The sequence below is a fragment of the Oncorhynchus gorbuscha genome, linkage group LG21, assembly GCF_021184085.1.
Source record: "Oncorhynchus gorbuscha isolate QuinsamMale2020 ecotype Even-year linkage group LG21, OgorEven_v1.0, whole genome shotgun sequence".
Lineage (NCBI taxonomy): Eukaryota > Metazoa > Chordata > Actinopteri > Salmoniformes > Salmonidae > Oncorhynchus > Oncorhynchus gorbuscha.
Genome location: NC_060193.1, coordinates 26518584 through 26540256, shown reverse-complemented (window position 1 = coordinate 26540256; position 21673 = coordinate 26518584). Strand labels below are relative to the sequence as shown.

The 21673-nt window shown below is 41.6% G+C and overlaps 2 protein-coding genes across 3 annotated transcripts; both read right to left on the bottom strand.

Annotated features, from left to right (window-relative positions):
* Positions 1–998: 998 nt before the first annotated feature.
* si:ch211-119e14.1 (spore wall protein 2) lies at positions 999–4768 on the bottom strand. Of its 2 annotated transcripts, XM_046319656.1 has the most exons (3): positions 4615–4768; positions 2331–2466; positions 999–1959 (listed from the first exon to the last, which is right to left on the bottom strand). In XM_046319656.1, the coding sequence occupies exon 3, from the start codon at positions 1955–1957 to the stop codon at positions 1313–1315; it is 645 nt and encodes a 214-aa protein (XP_046175612.1). In that variant the 5' UTR covers positions 1958–1959; positions 2331–2466; positions 4615–4768; the 3' UTR covers positions 999–1312. The 2 variants fall into 2 exon arrangements, with proteins under 2 accessions (XP_046175612.1, XP_046175613.1); XM_046319657.1 differs by lacking the exon at positions 2331–2466 and having other exon boundaries at positions 4615–4749.
* Positions 4769–6678: 1910 nt separating this feature from the next.
* On the bottom strand, positions 6679–20756 carry LOC124008285 (coronin-1B-like). Its single transcript, XM_046319443.1, has 11 exons — positions 20302–20756; positions 18355–18560; positions 16473–16595; positions 15708–15837; positions 14492–14673; positions 12540–12659; positions 12194–12298; positions 11932–12077; positions 11487–11544; positions 10945–11271; positions 6679–9109 (listed from the first exon to the last, which is right to left on the bottom strand). The coding sequence occupies exons 2-11, from the start codon at positions 18556–18558 to the stop codon at positions 8987–8989; spliced, it is 1518 nt and encodes a 505-aa protein (XP_046175399.1). The 5' UTR covers positions 18559–18560; positions 20302–20756; the 3' UTR covers positions 6679–8986.
* Between the last annotated feature and the right edge of the window lie 917 nt (positions 20757–21673).

Genomic DNA, 21673 nt, shown 5'->3' with positions numbered 1-21673 from the left:
ATGAATATCAATAAAACAAAAATGCGTTCAAGGCTCACAAACAAGCACTTAAATGACATTCTGAAAGTGACAGCTAGTCAGGACATGACACCTGGTGTTGATGCACTTGTACAGGCCAAAAGATGCCAAGTTTCAGGTACAAATACAAGTCCAGACTAGACTAACACCTTTAAAATGCTGCCTTAGATACTGTTTGCATTGAAAGAATACAGCTCTGTGAAGATGAATCCTTACTGTGGTGATTTAAAAAATGTGCACTTTAATGTTAGTCAGCAGCTTCAAAACAAAAGTTGTGTGATGGAATTCTACTGTTCATACAACTCCATAAATTTTCAGTATGTATTGTATGTGTATGTATGTTTCATGTATGAAGTTTACAGATTTACAGGACAGGCAACACTTTCTTCATTACACATTTAAAATCACTCTCCTTAGTTTGTAAGGTGTACGCAGGGATTTACATTTAGATTTTATATGCGTATGTGTAAGTGGTTTAAAAATTCCTTTCTTTAAAAGTCTCATTTAATCTTAAAGTGCATTACTATATTTTTCAGTACCAATTAAAGTTTTGTGCCTTTGTACAATCAGTGGGATCAGTTGCAATGCATATTTGTGAATGATAAAAGTAAATTGCACATTTGTCTAAGGAAATATGAGGTGTTTCATGAAATGTTTTGTAAAAGGATAGTTCATTAAATTTCAATATTTTCCTAATGTTCTTGTGCTTCTTTACACCAAAACAAAGGAAAGACATGATATTTTGGTTATTTATAGCAGAGTATGGTATAATTTTAATGGTCCGGCCCACTTGACATCTCCCTAGGCCGTATGTGGCCCACGATGCGAAATGAGTTTGACACCCCTGTGTTACAGCCTAGATTCGAAACAGAGAGTCTGTAATAAGGACTCTATCGCTGATATGCAGTGCTTTAGACCACAGCGCCACAAATGTTACAATAGTAATAAGACTAATGCAGAAAACAGTGCCACTCAAAACCTGAGCTTCATCATATGAAACTTTTAAAAAAGCTTTTAATATCTAAAAAATATTGTTTAATGTATTCATTCTGCAATTGTTGCTCTTGTCAGTCCCTTTATTAACTTTGATTTATTATTTCACACACTTTTGTCTCTGTTGCTCTTTGCTCGGATTGTTGTAATCTGGTTGTAACACTGGTTTGTCAGGTTTACAATTTACAATTATGATGATAATGACGACAAAACCTACAGTCAAGCGCTATTGCTGTACAAAGGTAAAATTAAAATTAAAAAAGATGAAATATGGAACTATTTTCCCTCGCTGATCCTTCCTTCACAATGCAGTCACATCATCCTTGTCTCTGCCCCCATCACTCCTATCTTCAGACCAGATGGCACTACCAGAGAACTGATGCAGGTCTATCAGCAAACCTCCTCCTCCACTTTTTTCTCCTCCCACTGCTCCCTCATCACTCTCTCCATCCTCTTTGCTTTCCCACTTTTCCTCCATATTCTCCTCTCTCTCCTCCTCACGCTCTCTTATCTCTTCCTTCTCACCCGTGAGCTTTGCTCTCTCCCTCAGGTCACAGCCCTCCATGCTGGAGTAGTCATCCGACGAGTCATCCCCTCTGTCTTCCCTCTCCTCGCCCTCCTCCTCCCCCTCATTTTCCCTTCCCTCGCTCCCTCTCTCCACATCCCTCTCTTCATTTTTGTGTTCCTCCTCTCTTATGGCCTCCTCATCCGCGCCAAGGGGCCACAGCCGGCGCCCAAGCCGCACTTCCAGGACTCTGACCCCAGCCATGATCCGGTCCCTGGCCCCATCCTGCCCATAGACCAGTTGGCGGACTGTGTACTGGCCATTAGTCTTGCGGTTCAGCCACATGTACAGGAAGACCAGGAGGCAAACAAGGAAGACCAGGAGGAAGAAGGCGATCAATACTTTTCTGGTGGATGTCGTTTTGTCATATACGTTGTTCATGCCTAGAAGTGAAGAGTAAAAATTGGAATGACTGTTTAGACTGACATTTGAAAGGGACATTTGGTTGGGATCTGAACGCCAACTGAATCTGGATCTAAGGGGTTTTACACTGTCTGTATGATTCAGATCCTGAAGTGTTTGTTTGGCCTGATCTGCACTGTAAACAATTATATTTCAATTGTCAAACCAAATTTAAATGGAATTGACCCCACCTTGATGGTCACAAAATACAAGTCTCTTAATCTAAAGCTGTTCAAGTCCAGTCATGCTTGGCCTTTTATTAGAACAAAATAAATCCTCTCAGAATATCAAAACCATAAACCCACCCTTATTGGGATGAACGGGTTCAGATTGATTTGATTTCGCAATGTACCTCTTCAAATAGTTCTCCGAAAAGTTGAAGAAATCCAAGGCCAAACTCTGCCGTGAAGGAGATCTAGTTTACTGGAAATTGAGGGTGCTCTTTTCTTTCAACTGCAGCTGATCCATACATAGATGTATTACTGGATCTGTAAATAAAGTATATGGACCATTAGTTACCTACTGCCCAAAACATGTCAATATCCATGCAGCAAAATCTTTACAGATAATTACACCTTAAAGAAATATATGTGGCAGAAACGTAGATTTTCCCACACTTTTTTCTAAAGGATAAAGTGAGGCTTGTTCTGAATGCAGCCTGAAACCTGCCTATGAATAATAATACAATGAATGTGTCACGACACCACCGAGGTGTATAGGCAGGTGTCACGGTGACTGATTATGAATGGTTCTGACAGGTGTCATTTCATGGTAGTTGACTTGCCGTGTCATTGTTGTATTGTTCTGTACAGTGTACTGTCACTATATATGCAGCATCCCACCCATTTAGACACAGGAAGTGTCTGTGAAGCCATGATTCTGCCTGAGTGACTCACTAACAGGAAGCCAGCGTACTCTCTCTCTCTCTCTCTCTCTCTCTCTCTCTCTCTCTCTCTCTCTCTCTCTCTCTCTCTCTCTCTCTCTCTCTCTCTCTCTCTCTCTCTCTCCCCTCTCTCTGTCTTGCTCACTTTTTTTTACAGAGAATCTACATTTCCGCCCCACATATTTCCATCTACCATAGCATCCTACGCTTTATTGCAGGTGACAGTTTTAATATGCATCACTGTATTCTGTATCAAAAGGTTGGCTGGTCCTCATTAAAGTCCCGTAGATCATTTAATTCCTCCCTTTTCATTTACAAAGCTCTACTACCCAAGCTTCTAACCTACCTCACTTCACTGTTAAAATGTTAAAATATGAGACACCAAACCCGTTCACAGGGATGGTTACCTCTCGAGGTTCCACTAGTACATAACGATCTAGGTAAATCCGCCTTCAGTTTTAGTGCCTCCCATTTTTGGAATAGCCTGCAGAACTCCCAACATCTAGACTCTGGTAACTCTATGGCAGTTTAGGACTTTAATGTTGAATGAATTTAATGTGGATTGCAACTGTTTGGATTCAATGTAAATAATTGTATTTGTGATGTTTTGAAGTTGTAGTGTTGATTCTGCAATTTGTAGTTAATTTTATTTTTATTTATCATTTTGAATTTGTTGTATTGTAAATGAGACCCTGGTCTCAATAAATAAAAGTTTAATTTTTTGTTGTTGTTTCAACTATTATATACATAGATATGGATGTCGACAAGTTATTTAAAAACGTATGTTTTGCAATAAGTGTACCTGTTCTCCCTCCCTGGCCTGTGTGGATAGCTGACACATTGAACACTAATTGAATATAATAAAGAAGACTAATAAATATTTCTAGTTCGTACATGAATGCAATGGGATTCATGTATGTGGACTTGTTGTTTCATATGATGTACAAATGTGACATTCTGCTCATCAGATGAAAGTTATTAACGAAGCACAGCTAATCTCAACTAGATTACCAATTAGACTATGCAAAAAAAAATAAAAAATTATTTAACCTTTATTTAACTGGGCAAGTCAGTTAAGAACTAATTCTTATTTATAATGATGGCCTACCGGGGAACAGTGGGTTAACTGCCTTGTTCAGGGGCAGAACAACAGATTATTACCTTGTCAGCTCGGGGATTCGATCCACCGAACCTTTCGGCTGGCTACCTGCCGCCCCAAAATATGATAGTCAATCTTTTCTCTCTCTTTCTACAATGCCTTTACATTTCTGCATATGACTTTACATGTTTTCACATGTAGTAGGCAGCCATGGTACAGTATTGGTGCGGAGCATAGATTAATAAAGATCCCACGGTGCAATGTGCTATTAACATACTCCATCTGTTTATATGTCTATTACATATGCACCATCATTTAGTACAGATAATCTAAATGTTTCAATCAAAAGCCCACTTGATATGGAAGTATTAACTACACTCTTTAGACCCGAATACAGATTCTTACATTTCTGAAAGTAAATAAAACAGGGACACAGACAAAGAGTTGGTGTGACAGAGAAAATCAAGACAACGTGGAAGGAGAGAAACAGTGGTGGTAGGGAAGTGAGGAGGAGATGTGGAAAGAGATTGGGAGGAGAGTGTGAAGCTGAAGGATGGACATGGAGAGAGTGGAAAGATGATACAATAAATGTCAAATAGAAAACGAGAAATTTGAATTATGGTCAGTAGATTTTTAAAAATCTATAAAACTCACCAATGTCTTGCTCTAAATGAACATGCTTTAGGATGGTTTTGAAAAAGATTAACAGACACCCAGAGAGGAAGCAAGAACTCACAGGCGTGTCAGTGGTGGAACTTTTTTTTACTAGATAAGGGGATGCATAAATTTAAAGAAGGGCATGTAAGAATTAGAGCAGGAGGGGGATATAATGTGGGTGGAGAGAGACAGAGAGAGAGAGAGAGAGAGAGACAGAGAGAGAGAGAGAGAGACACAGAGAGAGAGAGAGAGAGAGACAGAGAGAGAGAGCGAGAGAGAGAGACACACAGAGAGAGAGAGAGAGAGAGAGAGAGAGAGAGACAGAGAGTACAGCGCAGAGATTAGCAAATCCACACCCAAATATAGAAAGAGGAAGGTGTAGTGTGCTTTCATGTATGACAGAAGGTGTGACAGTTGGTGTACAGGGTAAGGTTGTGGTTTGGTTCCTTTCAAGTAAGTCTGATCTAATATGTCTCCAATATGCTATGGAATTTATTTGTACAGCCATAGGAAGTTAACAGCTGCAAAGGAACCCACCTACAGTATGAACATACTGCACCTGCAAAGTCCAAATATGCATAAAGTGGATTAACATAACTGGACCTACTGATTCTGCTAATAAACACCAACTCTCATCAATGCAGCCTAAGCAAGTGAGATGTATTTGAGTTGCACCAGGTCCCATTTTGTTCTATCCAGACTTGCACAAATAATATTTATACATATTTTATTATTTGTTTTAAACAGTCAATGCATGGTTAGAGTTGAGTTTGTTCGCTGAAGTGCAGAACTACTCAGCTGACACTGCAGAGCCCAGAAGCAGGAAGTGAATGATGGAGCACGGGCAGGTTCAAAAGAAATGCACAGAGCTGATGTGCTTTCAGCCTTGAACCACATCCTGTTATGTGCTCCACTGGCTAGTACAAACACAACACCAGAAACTACTGGGGAACCATAAAGATTCCGTATGTTTGAAGCCTACTAACAAATGCACTGTATGATCTCTTAATGGGGTTTTATTCAATTTCAGCAATAACGTTGTGGGAGGACTACACTTGATGGTCCATTTGTAATGCAGAATTTCATTGAGTTCTTTCCAAAGACTCTAATTTTCTTATTTCCAAAGAAGCCCCCTTCTCTGAGGAACCAATCAGAACAGCCTTAGTAACATGCTTGCTTTACCCTGTGTTATTGACTTGTTAATTGTTTACTCCATGTGTAACTCTGTGTTGTCTGTTCACACTGCTATGCTTTATCTTGGCCAGGTCGCAGTTGCAAATGAGAACTTGTTCTCAACTAGCCTACCTGGTTAAATAAAGGTGAAATAAAACATTTAAAAATTATAACACAAGATAACCACTGTGTTACACAGTGTATCATAAACATTCATGATCTGTGTTTAATATGAAACTAAATAATTGTACTACTGGTTGTAAACACTGAGTGTACAAAACATTAGGGTCACCTTCCTAATATTGAGTTGCACCCCTTTTGCCCTCAGAACAACCTCAATTCACTGGGACATGGACTCTACAAGGTGTCAAAAGCGTTCCACAGAGATGCTGGCCCATGTTGCCTCCAGTGCTTCCCACAGTTGTGTCAAGTTGGCTGGATGTCCTTTGGGTGATGGACCATTCTTGACACACAGGAAACTGTTGATAGTGAAAAACCCAGCAGCGTTGCAGTTCTTGACACAGTCGACCGGTGAGCCTGGCACTTCGTACCATACCCCATTCAAAGGGACTTATATCTTTTGTCTTGCCCATTCACCTTTTGAATTTCACACGTTCACAATCCATGTCTCAAGTCTTAAAAATCCTTCTTTAATCGGTCTCCTCCCCTTCATCTAAACTGATTGACGTGACAAGGAATCATAGTGTTCTCCTGGATTCACCTAATCAGTCTATGTAACGGAAAGAGCAGGTGTTCCTAATGTTTTGTGTACTCACTTTTCTATTTTTGGTGGGTCAATACACTGCCTTATGAAGTAATTTCAATGAGAGCTAAGACTTCCTGTCATGTGACCTGAGAGGGTTAATAAGGGGCCATTCTACAACCGCAAAAGAGGAAGGACTGTTTATTGGAAGAGTCGCACAGTGGAGTGTCATTTTCATCCCCTATTGGTTCACAACCATACAAAACATGTGTAGTATGACAGTGAATGAATAAATATTAATCTAGTAAATAAATTAATCATGTGATGAGCTTGATGTGAGCTAGCCTGGTCCCAGACCCATTTGTACCGTCTCGCCAACTCCTGTGGTCGTTGTCGACAATACAGCCAAAAGCAGATCTGGGATAAGGCTAGATATGAACTGTACCCGAGGGCTGCAAAACGGTGAAGTATAAACTGCTTACAAATGCAAAAAAATCTAAACGTAACACAGTGAATATTCTTTTTCAGTTCCGTCGAACAGTTGAGCATTGTATGCCCTTTCTTTCCTGTCTTCAAATACAAACCACAGCTGCTGCTATATTTGTCTAAGACAGTGGTATTCAAAATCAGTGTCAAATCAGTGTTCATTATTTGCCACATTTTTGGGGGTAAGAATATAGATTATTGTATGGGACAATATACAAACCTTTTTGAGAAAGATCATTTGAAAAATACAATTTTATTGGGTAAATGTATTGTGGATGGTTGTGCACGTAAACATCATAATGTACAGATTTTAAGGTTGTTATTAGTTTTCGGGGGAGGGTCGTGAGAAATACTTGCGGAAAAAATGGAGTCCCAGCTAAAAAAAGTTTGAATACCACTGGTCTAAAATGATTATACTTAGTTCTACTGACTTGGAAAACATCATTCACACAGTAAAAAAAAAAACTCCTCCTCAAATTGAATTGCAACTTTCTTTAGTTCTGTGCCTCATGACAGTCATAGAACTGCTATGATTTAAATTGTATGATATTAAGTTTGTTCTACTGAGAACACATTTTCTGAGGTAACACTTTACTTGAACTCTCTGTTATAAACTGTCATTGGAGTTTACAACACCTTGTGACAAATTATACTGCATGTTGCTAGTCAATCTGCTTTTGGCTTCACCAAAGGGGGGATCATTCACCTAAGACAACTTAAGTTGGAGAGCACAAATTTAGTGTTACCTTCTCTTCGAAGGCAAAAAAATTGAAATACAAATCACACAAGAGATTAACGACATACATGATAGCAATCATTTAAGGTACCTCCAACTCAAGTCCTTCACATCATTTGTAAGAAAAATCCCCATATCAAAATCAACAATATTTGCAAATTGACCAATGTTTTTTCTTTGTATGTCGACATAGGCGCCATACAACATAGTCTAATACAATTTAACCCAATCGCAATTAACCTGTGCAGTTTTGTAAACAGTATACATCCATTTTAGCATATAGATTTATAATGTTAATACCAATGGTCGGACTTCATCTCTTCAGCTAATCTAGGGTAAAAGATTCCTATGATGGAATGGAAAAACAATGTATAGATGCATACTTGTACAAACGTATAAGTAGGAATAATAAACTGGAGTATGACGTTTGATATGCATCTCGGTTAGCAGCTCTAACTACCCGATTAAACAATCCCTAACGGATTCACAATGTGAGTGCTTCAATGAGAGCAGCGACTGGAAATTACCTGCCTATCTACTTGACAACACTTGTTGAGGGTGTATTCATATTATACAAAATAATGTAGACAGATGTGCCATTTTCTAAATGTGCCAAATTAACATAGACCTTTGTGCCAGTTGTCATACTGTATGGCATAAGGATTCGTGAGTAGGCTACAATTGAATCCTCATGTCTTCAGTTTTGTAGTGATACACAATATTGGATACTTAAATGTATACACCTTCAAATAGTGTCACCATTAACACTCCTTAATAAAAACTGGTAACATGTCTTACTGCAGTATGGAAGTCCTATGCAGATTATCCCCCTTCATCCTATATCACCCACTATCCAACTGAATCAGCATCTAAAGAGTTGTAGGGTGCATCTAAATGGTGTTTCCTTCTTTTCTCGTGTCCTTCTCTCTACTCGCCTCCTCCTCAAAATGCATTGGAGAAGGTCCGAGGGTAGGAACCTCTGACCTTTTCCTCCAACGCGTTTTGAGGAGGCGAGGAGAGAGGAGGACACGAGGAAATACAATTGAGATTCACCCGCAGAACCCAATTGGTCTCTGTACACCTTCACTATAATAGTTCACCTTATTCTCGACCCCTCTGTGATTCCCACAGTTTAGTAACTCAGCTACACTTCACTACATCCTCCCACTCACACAGAGCTTAAGGTACTGTTGTTGATTCTAGTAAGGCTATGGTCTATGGAGTTTTAGTAAGAACGCCCTTTGGGTGTTGTGGTGACGCCCCTCTGCCAATCAGACGTCCCCGTCCTCGATGCGGGCCAGCTGCCTCTCCAGCAGCTCGATCCTTTGGCCCTGGGCCAAGACCACCGAACGTAGGGCCTTCACCTCCGCTAGCACCTCGCTCAGCACTTCCTCCTGGAGTGGGGAAGAGGGGTGGATGGATAGGGCGAGATGGAGGTTAAGAGGGAGAATGTAGTCACATACAGTAGCAGTCAAAAGTTTGGACAGACCTACTCATTCAAGGGTTTTTCATTATTTGTACTATTTTCTACATTTTAGAATAAAAGTAAAGACATCAAACTATGAAATCATGTAGTAATCAAAAAAAGTGTTAAACAAATCCATTTAAAAAAAAATATTATTCTAAGTAGCCACCATTTGCACACTCTTGCCATTCTCTAAATCAGCTTCATGAGGTAGTCACCTGGAACGCATTTCAATTAACACGTGTGCCTAGTTAAAAGTTAATGCGTTTGAGACAATCAGTTGTGTTGTGACCAGGTAGGTGTGGTATACAGAAGATAGCCCTATTTGGTAAAAGTCCATATTATGGCAAGAACAGCTCAAATAAGAAAAGAGAAACAACAGTCCATCATTACTTTAAGACATGAAGGTCAGTCAATCTGGAGAACTTTGAAAGTTTCTTCAAGTGCAGTCGCAAAAACCATGAAACGCTATGATGAAACTCGCTCTCATGAGGACCGCCACAGGAAAGTAAAACCCAGAGTTACCTCTGCTGCAGAGGATAAATTCATTTGAGTTAACTGCACCTCGATTGCAGCCCAAATAAATGCTTCACAGAGTTCAAGTAACATTCATCAACATTAACTGTTCAGAAGAGACTGTGTGAATCAGGCCTTCATGGTCGAATTGTTGCAAAGAAAACACTACTAAAGGACACCAATAAGAAGAGACTTGCTTGGGCCAAGAAACACAGGCAATGGACATCAGACCGGTGGAAATCTGTCCGTTGGTCTGATGAGTCCTAATTTGAGATTTTTGGTTCCAACCACCGTGTCTTTGTGAGATGCAGAGTAGGTGAACGGATGATCTCCGCATGTGTGGTTCCCACCGTGAAGCATGGAGGAGGTGGTGTGATGGTGCTTTGCTGGTGACACTGTCAGTGATTTATTTAGAATTCAAGGCACACTTAAGCAGCATGGCTACTACAGCATTCTGCGGCGATGTGCCATCCCATCTGGTTTGCGCTTAGTGGGACTATCATTTGTTTTTCAACAGGACAATGACCCAACACACGTACAAGCGGTGTAAGGGATATTTGACCAAGAAGGAGAGTGATGGAGTGCTGCAACAGATGACCTGGCCTCCACAATCACCTGACCTCAATCCAATGGAGATGGTTTGGGATGAGTTGGACCACAGAGTGAAGGAAAAGCAGCCAACAAGTGCTAAGCATATGTGGGAACTCCTTTAAGAATGTTGGAAAAGCACTCCTCATAAAGCTGGTTGAGAGAATGCCAAGAGTGTGCAAAGCTGTCATCAAGGCAAAGGGTGGCTACTTTGAAGAATATATAATATATTTGTTTAACACTTTTTGGTTACTACATGATTCCATATGTGTTATTTCATAGTTTTGATGTCTTCACTATAATTCTACAATGTAGAAAATAGAACTAATAAAGAAAAACACTTGAATGAGTAGGTGTGTCCAAACCTTTGACTGGTATTGAGCATGATAACATCCTAAATCCACAAGGCACTACACAAGTCTACTCAACACTTTTCTGGCACTTCTATGCCGTACTCATTCCTACATCTCTAACCTACATCTCTAACTTCTTCTTCCAAATCGGAAGACAACAGACCAAAACAGGGAGGGACTGCCTGAACTTGACCAAGAAACTCTTGCTTTTGTTGCAAAACGTTGTCGGTTACAAAACGCTTTGCTACAGTTTGCACTAGTGAATACACCCCTGCTATACCCACCTACACCCAAACTCCATTCTCACCTCTCTTTTCACCCTATCGGATGTGCCTTCTCCTTGAGTGACCCTCTGCTGCACCACCCCCACCCCCTCGCACTCCGGCTCCCTGGTTGTTGCGGTGGGCATGGCGGCCTGCTGGGGGACTGGGGGAGAGTCTGTCCCGGAGCCCTGTGACGACAGCTTGGGCTTGTTGCGGAGGGTGTCCCTGTTCTTGGAGGGGGCGCCCACGTAGCCACCGCTCAGAGAGACCAGTAGGGGCGGCACATCCTGCCCGGCAATCCAGTCCTCGGCCAGAAGGGAGGGCTCCACGCTGGCTGTGTCCGGGTATAGATCCCCCTGGAACAGGTCTGACTGAGGGGGGAAGAGAGGGAGGGGGTCAGAGGGAGAGCGTTTAAGGTCATTTTCAGTCGCTTGACTGGTTCCAATATCCACATTAGCATGCCACTTAGTGTAAAGCAATGTTTTGGGCATGCTAGTAATTGGGGTTCTAGTATGGCTATTTGAACATAGCCTTAGTCATAAATGAAGAAGGCCTTCTGTTTCAAATTGTGTGCATGGCAGCTTACCTTCCGTGGTACCGTCATAGAAATGGGCTCTACTTTCCTTTCGTGCAGTTTGTAGAACCTGCAATGAGAGAGAGAGAGAGAGAGAGAGAGAGAGAGAGAGAGAGAGAGAGAGAGAGAGAGAGAGAGAGAGAGAGAGAGACAGAGAGAGACAGAGAGAGACAGAGAGAGACAGAGAGAGACAGAGAGAGACAGAGAGAGACAGAGAGAGACAGAGAGACAGAGAGACAGGGAGACAGGGAGACAGAGAGAATGAAAGAAAGAATGAAAGAATGAGAGTGAGTGAATGAATGAATAAAATAAATTTACAATGGGAGGGCATGAAACTAATACAGTGGTACAGTGGGAGGAACATATGAGGTGGAAATGAGGTGTGAAAAAGAGTGCAAAATACACTGAGAAACAATTCAAGTAAAAACCATAAAGACATGCTGAAAAACCTGTTCACCTGGCAATCTCACACTTGTTGACATCCACGCCCCTCTTGCTGAGAAAGCCTGCTCCTCGCTGGGGCTCTTTACTGCTGTACAGGCTGAGGAAGTGGACATAGGGCGATTCGTCCGTCACCTCAAAGTACCGGATGGTGCAGTCCCCCTGAGAGTGATCAACAGATAAACAGAGCTAAACCAAACATCCGGTGGGGAGATCTGATCATATGACACCAGTTGAATTTGTTATTGAAAATGTGGTCGGAAACAGGTGTACTGTACCTTTCCACACAGGTAGACCATGTTGGTGTCAGGGTCATAGTAGGGGAGGAGAACGCCATTACTGGTGTCCATCTCCTGCACTGCCATTGGCTCAGACATATCGCTCTGCAACACACAGATACAATCATTAGAAGATCTGGTGTGTAGCGAACTCCTCAGTGCTGTGTGAGTTGAGTCAACTGAAAATAAACAGAGTTGACCTGACCTGTACTGGCATGATACCTTAGCTCAACCCTCTCCTCTACCATACAGTCAGAGCATCGTTTCTGAGGCGTCAACGTCCCATACACTCCCATAGGACTCTGCAAAGACCTGTTTACAACATGTGTCCATCTAGCCACCGTACCGTATCCCACAAGGCTAGCTGCCTCTCGCTCATACGGCTGAATCCGGTGGTCAGGATCTTCCCGTCGGAGAGGAACACGGCCCTCATGGGCCTGGTGCCGTCATGGACCTTCTCTTTCACCTGAGACACAGACAACATCACAGGTGTTATAAGGGAGGGTAAAGTCAATGTCAACAAGTCATTCTATGTACAGCCAGTAGACTGTAGTTAATGTAGATTATACATTGCATTCGGAAAGTATTCAGACCCCTTGACTTTTTCCACATTGTTACATTACAGCCTTATTCTAAAATGGATTCCATTTTTAAAAATCCTCAGCAATCTAAACACAATACCCAATAACGACATAGTGAAAACATGTTATAATTTTTTTTCTAATTAATAAAAAATTAAAAACAAATACTTATTTACATAAGTATTCAGACCCTTTGTTATGAGACTCCAAATTGAGCTCAGGTGCATCCTGATTCCATTGATCAGATGTTTCTACAACTTGTTTGGAGTCCACCTGTGGTAAAAATCAATTGATTGGACATGATTTGGAAAGGCACACACTTGTCTATATATATGGTCCCACAGTTGACCGTGCATGTCAGAGCAAAAACCAAGCCATGAGGTCGAAGGAAATGTCCGTAGACCTCCAAGACAGGATTGTGTTGAGGCACAGATCTGGGAAAGGGTACCAAAAATGTGTTTGCAGCATTGAAGGTCCCCAAGAACACAGTGGCCTCCATCAACCACCAAGACTCTTCCTAGAGCTGGCCGCCAGGCCAAACTGAGCAATCGAGGGAGAAGGGCCTTGGTCAGGGAGGTAACCAAGAACCCCATGGTCACTCTGACAGAGCTCAAGAGTTCCTCTGTGGTGATGGGAGAACCGTCCAGAAGGACAACCATCTCTGCAGCACTCCACCAATCAGGCCTTTATGGTAGAGTGGCCAGACGGAAGCCACTCCTCAGTAAAAGGCACATGACAGCCTGCTTGGAGTTTCCCAAAAGGCACCTAAAGACTCTCAGACCATGAGAAACAAAATTCTCTGGTCTGATGAAAGCAATATTTAGTTATTTGGCCTGAATGTCAAGCATTATGTCTGGAGGAAACCTGGCACCATCCCTACGGTGAAGCATGGTGGTGGCAGCATCATGCTGTGGGGGTGTTTTTCAGCGGCAGGGACAGGGAGACTCGTCAGGATTGAGGGAAAGATGAATGGAGCAAAGTACAAAGAGATACTTGATGAAAACCTGCTCCAGAGCTCTCAGGACCTCAGACTGGGACGAAGGTTCACCTTCCAACAGGACAATGACCCTAAGCTTTGGGACAAGTTTCTGAATGTCGTTGAGTGGCCCAGCCAGAGCCAGAGTCAGAGCCCAAACCCAATTTAATATCTCTGGAGAGCCTTGAAAATATCTGTGCAGCAACGCTCTCCATCCAACCTGACAGTGTTTGAGAGGATCTGCAGAGAAGAATGGGAGAAACTCCCCAAATATAGGTGTTCAAAGCTTGAAGCGTCATACCCAAGAAGACCCAAGCCTGTAATTGCTGCCAAAGGTGCTTCAACAAAGTACTGCGTAAAGGGTCTGAATACCTATGTAAATGTGATATTTCTGTTTTTGCTTTGTCATCATGGGGTATTGTGTTTAGATTGATGAGAAGAAAAAAAACATTTGAATCCATTTTAGAATAAGGCTGTAATACTTTCTGAAGGCACTGTATCAAGTATGCTGTATTTACAAGTGCTGATTAGTTGCAGCCAATTTAGCATGGCAAAGGTCACTTTCTTTCAAAGGAAGGACATTATGTGAACAAGGTGGTGCTTATTTGCTTTGGTCTCCTGTGTGTCATTGAATTTCTCCTTGAAGGATAATAAGGGAAGTTGTATGGTATTTGGTGCTATTAATTTGACTTATTTAAATTAATTTGCATGTGTGTCATTCGTGGGCTAGACAGGAAGCACCTTGAGGACAGTCCCCCGTCGCGGGTCGATGACACGCAGCGCCTTGTCCTTGCATACGGTGCAGATGGCACTGCCCTCCCGGTTCCAGCTCACACTGTAGATCAGGTCTGGGTGGGCATCGGCTATCTGGTACACCAGCTCCCCCGTGCCCACGTCCCACACGCACACCAGATTGTCACAGCCTGAGAATGAGTGAGTTGCATCAGTCAAAAACAGTTGTGAACACAGAATCTGGGACAGCACAGACAAAACTAGGTTCACAGAAGAGGGTTAAAACGAACACTACCAAGCTTATTTTAACAAAACGTTGATCTCAATAAAAGTGGTAAAATCGTGTGTTTTTTAAGAGTTCTCACAATAAATATGTACATGCAAAACATTCAAATAATCAAAAGGATACACAGAGACGTAACATCTAAAAATGCAGAGATAAACATACAATTACTGGCACAGACTAAACGTATAGACATACTGTTCTAAGTAACACAGACACGTACATAGACATATCAATTGCTTTTAACTTTTGAAACCTTCCGATGCCCTCTTGAAGGATACTCAGTTTCCCGTTGACCTCAACAACATTCTCCTTTAAACATGCAGCACATGCTGTTAATTGCAAGGCAGGGATACTCAATTCCTGGCTTGCATAATGCATTGGGAATTGAACGGTCTGTCATGGAACACCTCTCCAGTACGTTTAAAGCTGTCCTTCAACTCTCACTCTTTACCCTGACTGACTACTACATCTTCCCTTTCTCTGGGGGTCCAATGTTTAACACATGGGCGACAAGTACCACACGCTACCATGACTCGTGGCCAAGCTATGTCCCCACATTATCAGCATGTCTATTTGCAGTTGTGACTACATTCAAAACAAAAAATAATTTCCTCTATCTCAGACTACGGACCTATTATCCATAAAAATCAAAGTCCTAGCATTAGCGGTCTCACATTATCATGACTGGTGGTGACCGACGTGTGTCACAATACTATCAATATGTCTAGTCAACATTTCCTTGCAGCTTAAAGCACACACATTCACTGACATGGGAGGCGTTGCTTGTGAATAGTGACATGGATAGTCCAATCTGGCTGGCAGACATACACTGCTTGAGGTGAAGACATTGTCCTCTGCCATGTGTTGCCATGAACCATCAGTGCAGACGAAGTCGCTCTATCTGACGTACGACAATGAGGTGCAGATAGATTAAGTTACCTGCAGTTAGGAGGATATTGAAAGCTGTCGGGTGCCAGGCTAGGATTCCCACTCGTTTACTGTGGCCCTCCAGTGTCACCACGGGCTCTGTCATTGGTCCAGTTAGCCCTCCGTCAGGGATTTGCCACACCTTTAATAGACAACGCAACCAATAACAAGGCTTTGTTACAGGGGTAGAGCATACAGATGACCCTCCCTCCCATTGGCACACATCTGCTGATCTGCAGCATTTTCAACACAGATATGCCCTCTTTTGGAAATTTGGAAATTAACTGATAATCTATGGTAACTTTAGTAATTTATGTCCATGGGTTTCTAGTGGATAGACCATATGCTTCAAGAGAAAATAGCCTAATTAATGAAAAAAGTACCTAATTAACAATGGCATTATTTTCAATGAACTCTGCAACTCTTCCAACTAATGTATACATATATTTTTTTACAACTGCCACCAGTTTGGCACCAAAACATTTACAACAAAGACATAGTCAAATAAATAAAAGTATGTAATATAATATATTTATATAAAGGACGTGAAACACTCATATTTTTCGTGATAATTAAAGACACCAGAGAATCTGAAGTATTCAAAAAGGCCACTAGATATCACCTGATACAATTCCCCAAAACAATTTAAAGTTAACAAACATTCTGGTAGTTTACTAGTAAACTTCAAATGTTTCCAGTAATATACCTTCCCTTTGCAACCCTAGAACTGTTTATGTTTCCTTTTTAGAGGGCAGCGACCTTCATATCACCACCTACCTTTACAGTGCAGTCCTCCGAGGCACTGGCGATGACGTTGTCGTCATGGGGACACCACTGGACATCCAGCACTGGAGCTGCGTGTCCACACACTGTGGGTGTGGCCTGGTCAATTCTGCCACTCTGTGGAAAAGAAGCAGGTGGGCATGGTCATCATCATCTGATTAGCACAAAACCCCAGGTCAGTGGTTTTCAACTGGTGGTCTGTTATTTGAAACAAATATCAGTTGGGAGTATCAATGGTGATATAAGGAATTTTATGTTACTTTTCACAATGCAAATTGTTCATTATAATAATGGGCCTTTCATCTGTAACATTTGTCATAAAATTGCCAGGAATAGGTGGGCACTTTTAGGGTATTAATCCTTATCTTCCATTTGAGAGATTTGATGCCATGGTGTACTGGAGGGTATCTGCAGGCATATGCCAATTATATTTATTTAACTAGGCAAGTCAGTTAAGAACAAATTCTTATTTACAATGGCGGTCTACCCCGGCCAAACCCAGACGATGCAGGGCCAATTGTGCGTCGGCCTATGGGACTCCCAATCACGGCCAGATGCAATTCAGCCTGGATTCGAACCAGGGTCTGTAGTGTCGCCTCTTGCACTGAGATGCAGTGCCTTAGACCGCTGCGTCACTCGGAGCCCATATACCCACTTATTTTCAGTGGGCATTGCATATACTCACTTCTTAATCCCCACAATGTGTATCAAAATAGTGTAGTAGAGGTATACGCTGTATGAATTAAAAAGGCTTATGGAACAAATCAGAATGTTTTGCTTAAAATGTTTATAAACAATAATTTCTTCGCATTTTAGGAGCAACAATGTGCATAGGGCTATAGGCCTACACGCGAATGTTCCAAAATGTAATGTGCGGGATAACACAGTTCATGTTTCGCAGATGCGAGCGATTTCATGGACATAGATGGAAACATCCGTTAGAAATTAAAGTGGGGAGATCTAAAGATGCAATAACTATCATGGGTTGCCTATGTGACCAGGATGCTGCCTTTGGCTACTACACAATGAAAGAAAGTTTAAAGAAAACCAGTTAGTAGAGCATGTAGCTCAGTTAGTAGAGCATGGCGCTTGTAACGCCAGGGTAGTGGGTTCGATTCCCGGGACCACCCATACGTAGAATGTATGCACACATGACTGTAAGTCGCTCTGGATAAAAGCGTCTGCTAAATGGCATATATTATTATTATTATTATTATAACGCATATGAGGAAGTGCCGCCATGTTTCTATGATGGGATTTTGGCTATAGGCTCCTTTGAAGCAAAGTAATACATGGCTCATAGCCTATGTCTACCTGGCAGAATGATATGATTTTTTGCATCAATCAAGTGACCATTTGTTTTGAAAACTCTATCTCATGTGCTACAGAAATACTGCAAAACAAGCAACAGTGCTAGGTCCCTGTGCACTTGAATTAAAGGGTAACTACAATCAAAAATCAAAATTGTGTAGATTTTTCCCAGACATCGAAAGTGGTCTCCTGATGTGGTTAAAGCATTTTTATAGACTTCGGACCACCAATTTTGCTGTTTTTCTATTACAACAGTGTGAGAGCAAAACATCTCATCTGAAACCTGACTTTGTTGATGAATCTAAACATAATTTATTGGTTTCAATAGTAGGCCTACTATTAGCCTACTCCCACAGTACAGCATAGGTTGGCCTGACTGAAAGACCAACATGGGATTTATCATTTTAGGTAATTCAAAGTACATGAAACTGTATCTCAAATGATTTCTCATGCAGGGAACCTTTCCTTTGGCTGGGCGGACTGTTTGAAAAATTTGGGGCAAAATTTGAGTGTACCCACTTCTCCAGGAACCCCTGGGTGGATGCTTAAGTGGGCTAGCACAAACCTTGTTGAGTGGCAGAACTAGGAAGGCCCCTCCTCCACCTGATTCGATGACGACTGCAGTGAATTTGGGGTTCACAGCGCAGAGAGGCCCGTCCCATGTGACACGGGACACTCGGACGTCATCGATGCAGTGCTCTGCCTTCCAAGCCTGGGCGAAGACGTGCCTGAACTTGCTCTGTCTGACCACACCTCTTCGGAACGACATGACTGTGGAGAGAGAGATATTGGGAGCGTTCGAGCGGATCACTTTTGTCAATTTGGTGACCATTGTTGGTCACTGCCTTTCAAAGTGTCTTGCATTATGGGGATATAAATTGTCTGACTTGAACATATATTATCGACTGTATGAACTTTACAAAATGAATGCAATCAAAGGTCATGAACGTGACCAAAGACTGACTGGAACAAACTTTGCCCACAATTCATGCATACAGTGGATATGTATAAATGAACGTGATACCGTCTCCCTCTCTCTTACCAATTGATTGTACAATGTAAACATATTTTCAGTTTGGAGACATGTTTATTTCTATATTATAAAATATTAGTTACCCATAACGCAACGTAAGCAATAACATGACAAATATTTTATCCTCTACTAACTATGCAGCCCCACTTCACTGGAGATATCTACCACATGAAATGAACACTGACTATAGAAAACATTAGGAAGACCTGGACTTTCCATGACAGACTGACCAGGAGAATGCTATGATCGCTTATTGATGTCACTTGTTAAATCCACTACAATCAGTGTAGATGAAGGGGAGACAGGTTAAAGGATGTTTAAGCCTTGAGATATGGATTGTATGTGTGTCATTCAAAGGGAGAATGAAAAAGACAAAAGATGTGCTTTTGATCATGGTAGTAGGTGCCAAGCGCACCGGTTTGATTGTGTCAAGAACTGCAAAACTGCCTGGTTTCGCACACTCAACAGTTTCCCATGTGTATCAAGAATGGTCCACCACCCAGAGGACATCCAGCCAACTTGATAAGTGTGGGAAGCATTTGAGTCAACATGGACTAGGATCCCTGTGGAATGCTTGACACCTTGTAGAGTCCATGCCCCGACAAATTGAGGCTGTTCTGAGAGCAAGGGGGATGCAACTCAATATTAGGAAAGTGTTCACAATGTTTGGTATACTCCTTGTATACTGAAATAGTCACACACAAGTGGTGGTTAAAAAGCATTTGAATTATGGTGGGGCTAGTTTTGCAAGTCAGTACAAGGCCAATGAGTTCCTAAAGTGAACCATGTTCTTTCTTTTTTTTTAAACCCTATCAGGTCAAAGTACAGGATATGGAACTGACCAACACAAACTTGTTTATTCAGTTAATCAGTAACATTTAATGAATGTTAATACTGGGGAGAAGGAAGCAAGTAAACAGCCAAATTCCCCCATACAATGAGTCAGTCAGTTCTAAAAAGAAGAGTCAAGGCTGACTGGACAAGAGGGCATGATCCGCCTGCAGTCAAAACACAAGGGGGGACGGGGTAATTCTATAGGCCTATGCAGGGTGATACCCAATTCTTTACAGTTGACGCTACAATAGAATCGAATAAAAGGGTGTTTACATGTTACATTCCAAAGTAACACATTGATTGTAAATTATAATAACATGAGGAAACGTTGGCTTGCATCCAAATCATTTGAATGTAGGAATGCCTGTGGGAGTGGCAGGTGTAGTTTCCAAATAGAGTATCTGCACAAGGCACATTATAATCAGCATCAACAAGAATTTAAAAGATGGGACGGAAAATATCCATATAAGGACACAAAATACAACTAAAAGGGAGTGAATGTCACAGACGACAAATAACCTAACGTTAAGTAGCCTAGATGATCGAGAAGAGGGTCGACAATATGTGGTTCTAAGAGATTATGCAAGGTAAATACAATAGCAAGGTGTTTTACAAAGAGAAGGACATTTTTTTCAATTACTATACCTCGATTTCAGACAACCTCTTAATTGGAAAAGATAAAAAGGCTGAAGCTACACCGTGACAAGAGGAAGCCAATAAAATAATCCGCCACCAGCAGTAACTTAATCCTTTGCTATGTTGGAGAGGCGGCTACACAGCCGACCTACTGCGATGGCAGGAAATAATTGTTGTAGATTATTAAACACAGCCAGGTGATTGATGATTAGAGCTCAAGAAAAATAAACACGCGTAGCGCACAATCCCGATGCAAAATTATTGCCCACCCAGTTGGTTAAAAATTGCGTATCTGTGATGTAATATTTAACCTGAGCAAGCATGTCAAAAGATTCGTAAATGTAGACGAAGACAAGGGAATGGTAAACGCGAATGATGGGCGTGCGACCGAAAAGATGCTGACACTACGCACTCCGTTTTGGAATGATTACTGTTTGGAACAGAAATCCAGACTTCCGCCCTTGGCAGGATATAGTGGAGGTAGCCAGAGAGAAAGAGGCGAAGCGAGAGGGTTTGCTCCGCTCAAAAGTTGTCCACGAAAATAATTTTTTTCAATGGAGGTTAATGAGAGAATGTCGAATTTGGTCAACAAACACATGTATTGCTAATTTCCTACCGTGAGGCTTATTTAATGGAATACAAGTTTCGTAATGTTCAGGTTGTTACGAAAGCACTGATAGGATTGGACGCACGTGACATTTCGGCAACAAAAGTACAATAAAATAAACTATATCAGTGGTTTCAGCGTATCTGCCATCTCATTGGCTAGAAGGTTCCCACCTGATCCCGTCTCCTCCCGCATTGCGTTCCATCTTTGAGGTTATGCATTTCCATTGTTAGAGCGGTCACTCGAGTATCTTGTCAATATAATAGAAACTCTTTGATGTATCGTTGAATCCAAAGCATTACCCAACGATTGGACTGCTGCACTTACACAAAGCCCTACTGTACTAACTCAAATGCATATCAAATGGTGGACACAACGGGTTTGTAAGTGACGTATTCTGTCAACATTTGCATGGAATTACATTATGTCAGCAAAAAAAGCTGTTAAACCGTATGAAGCACTGGATGTCATAAGGTGAATGCACCAATTTGTAAGTCGCTCTGGATAAGAGCGTCTGCTAAATGACTTAAATGTAAATGTAATGTAAATGAAGCATACCAGGCCATATATGCACAGTTCTGCTTGTCCCTTGTTGTTTTTCAGGTACGACCCACCCACCACCAGAAGGTGTCTGAAATGCATGACAAGTGAAATGATTATGGGTGTGTGACACATTCTGTCTATATTTGCACATATTTGACAACAGCAAACAAAAGCTGTGTAATTGACCACGTCAAAGCTGGACATGTATGGGTATACTTGCAGGGTTGGGTA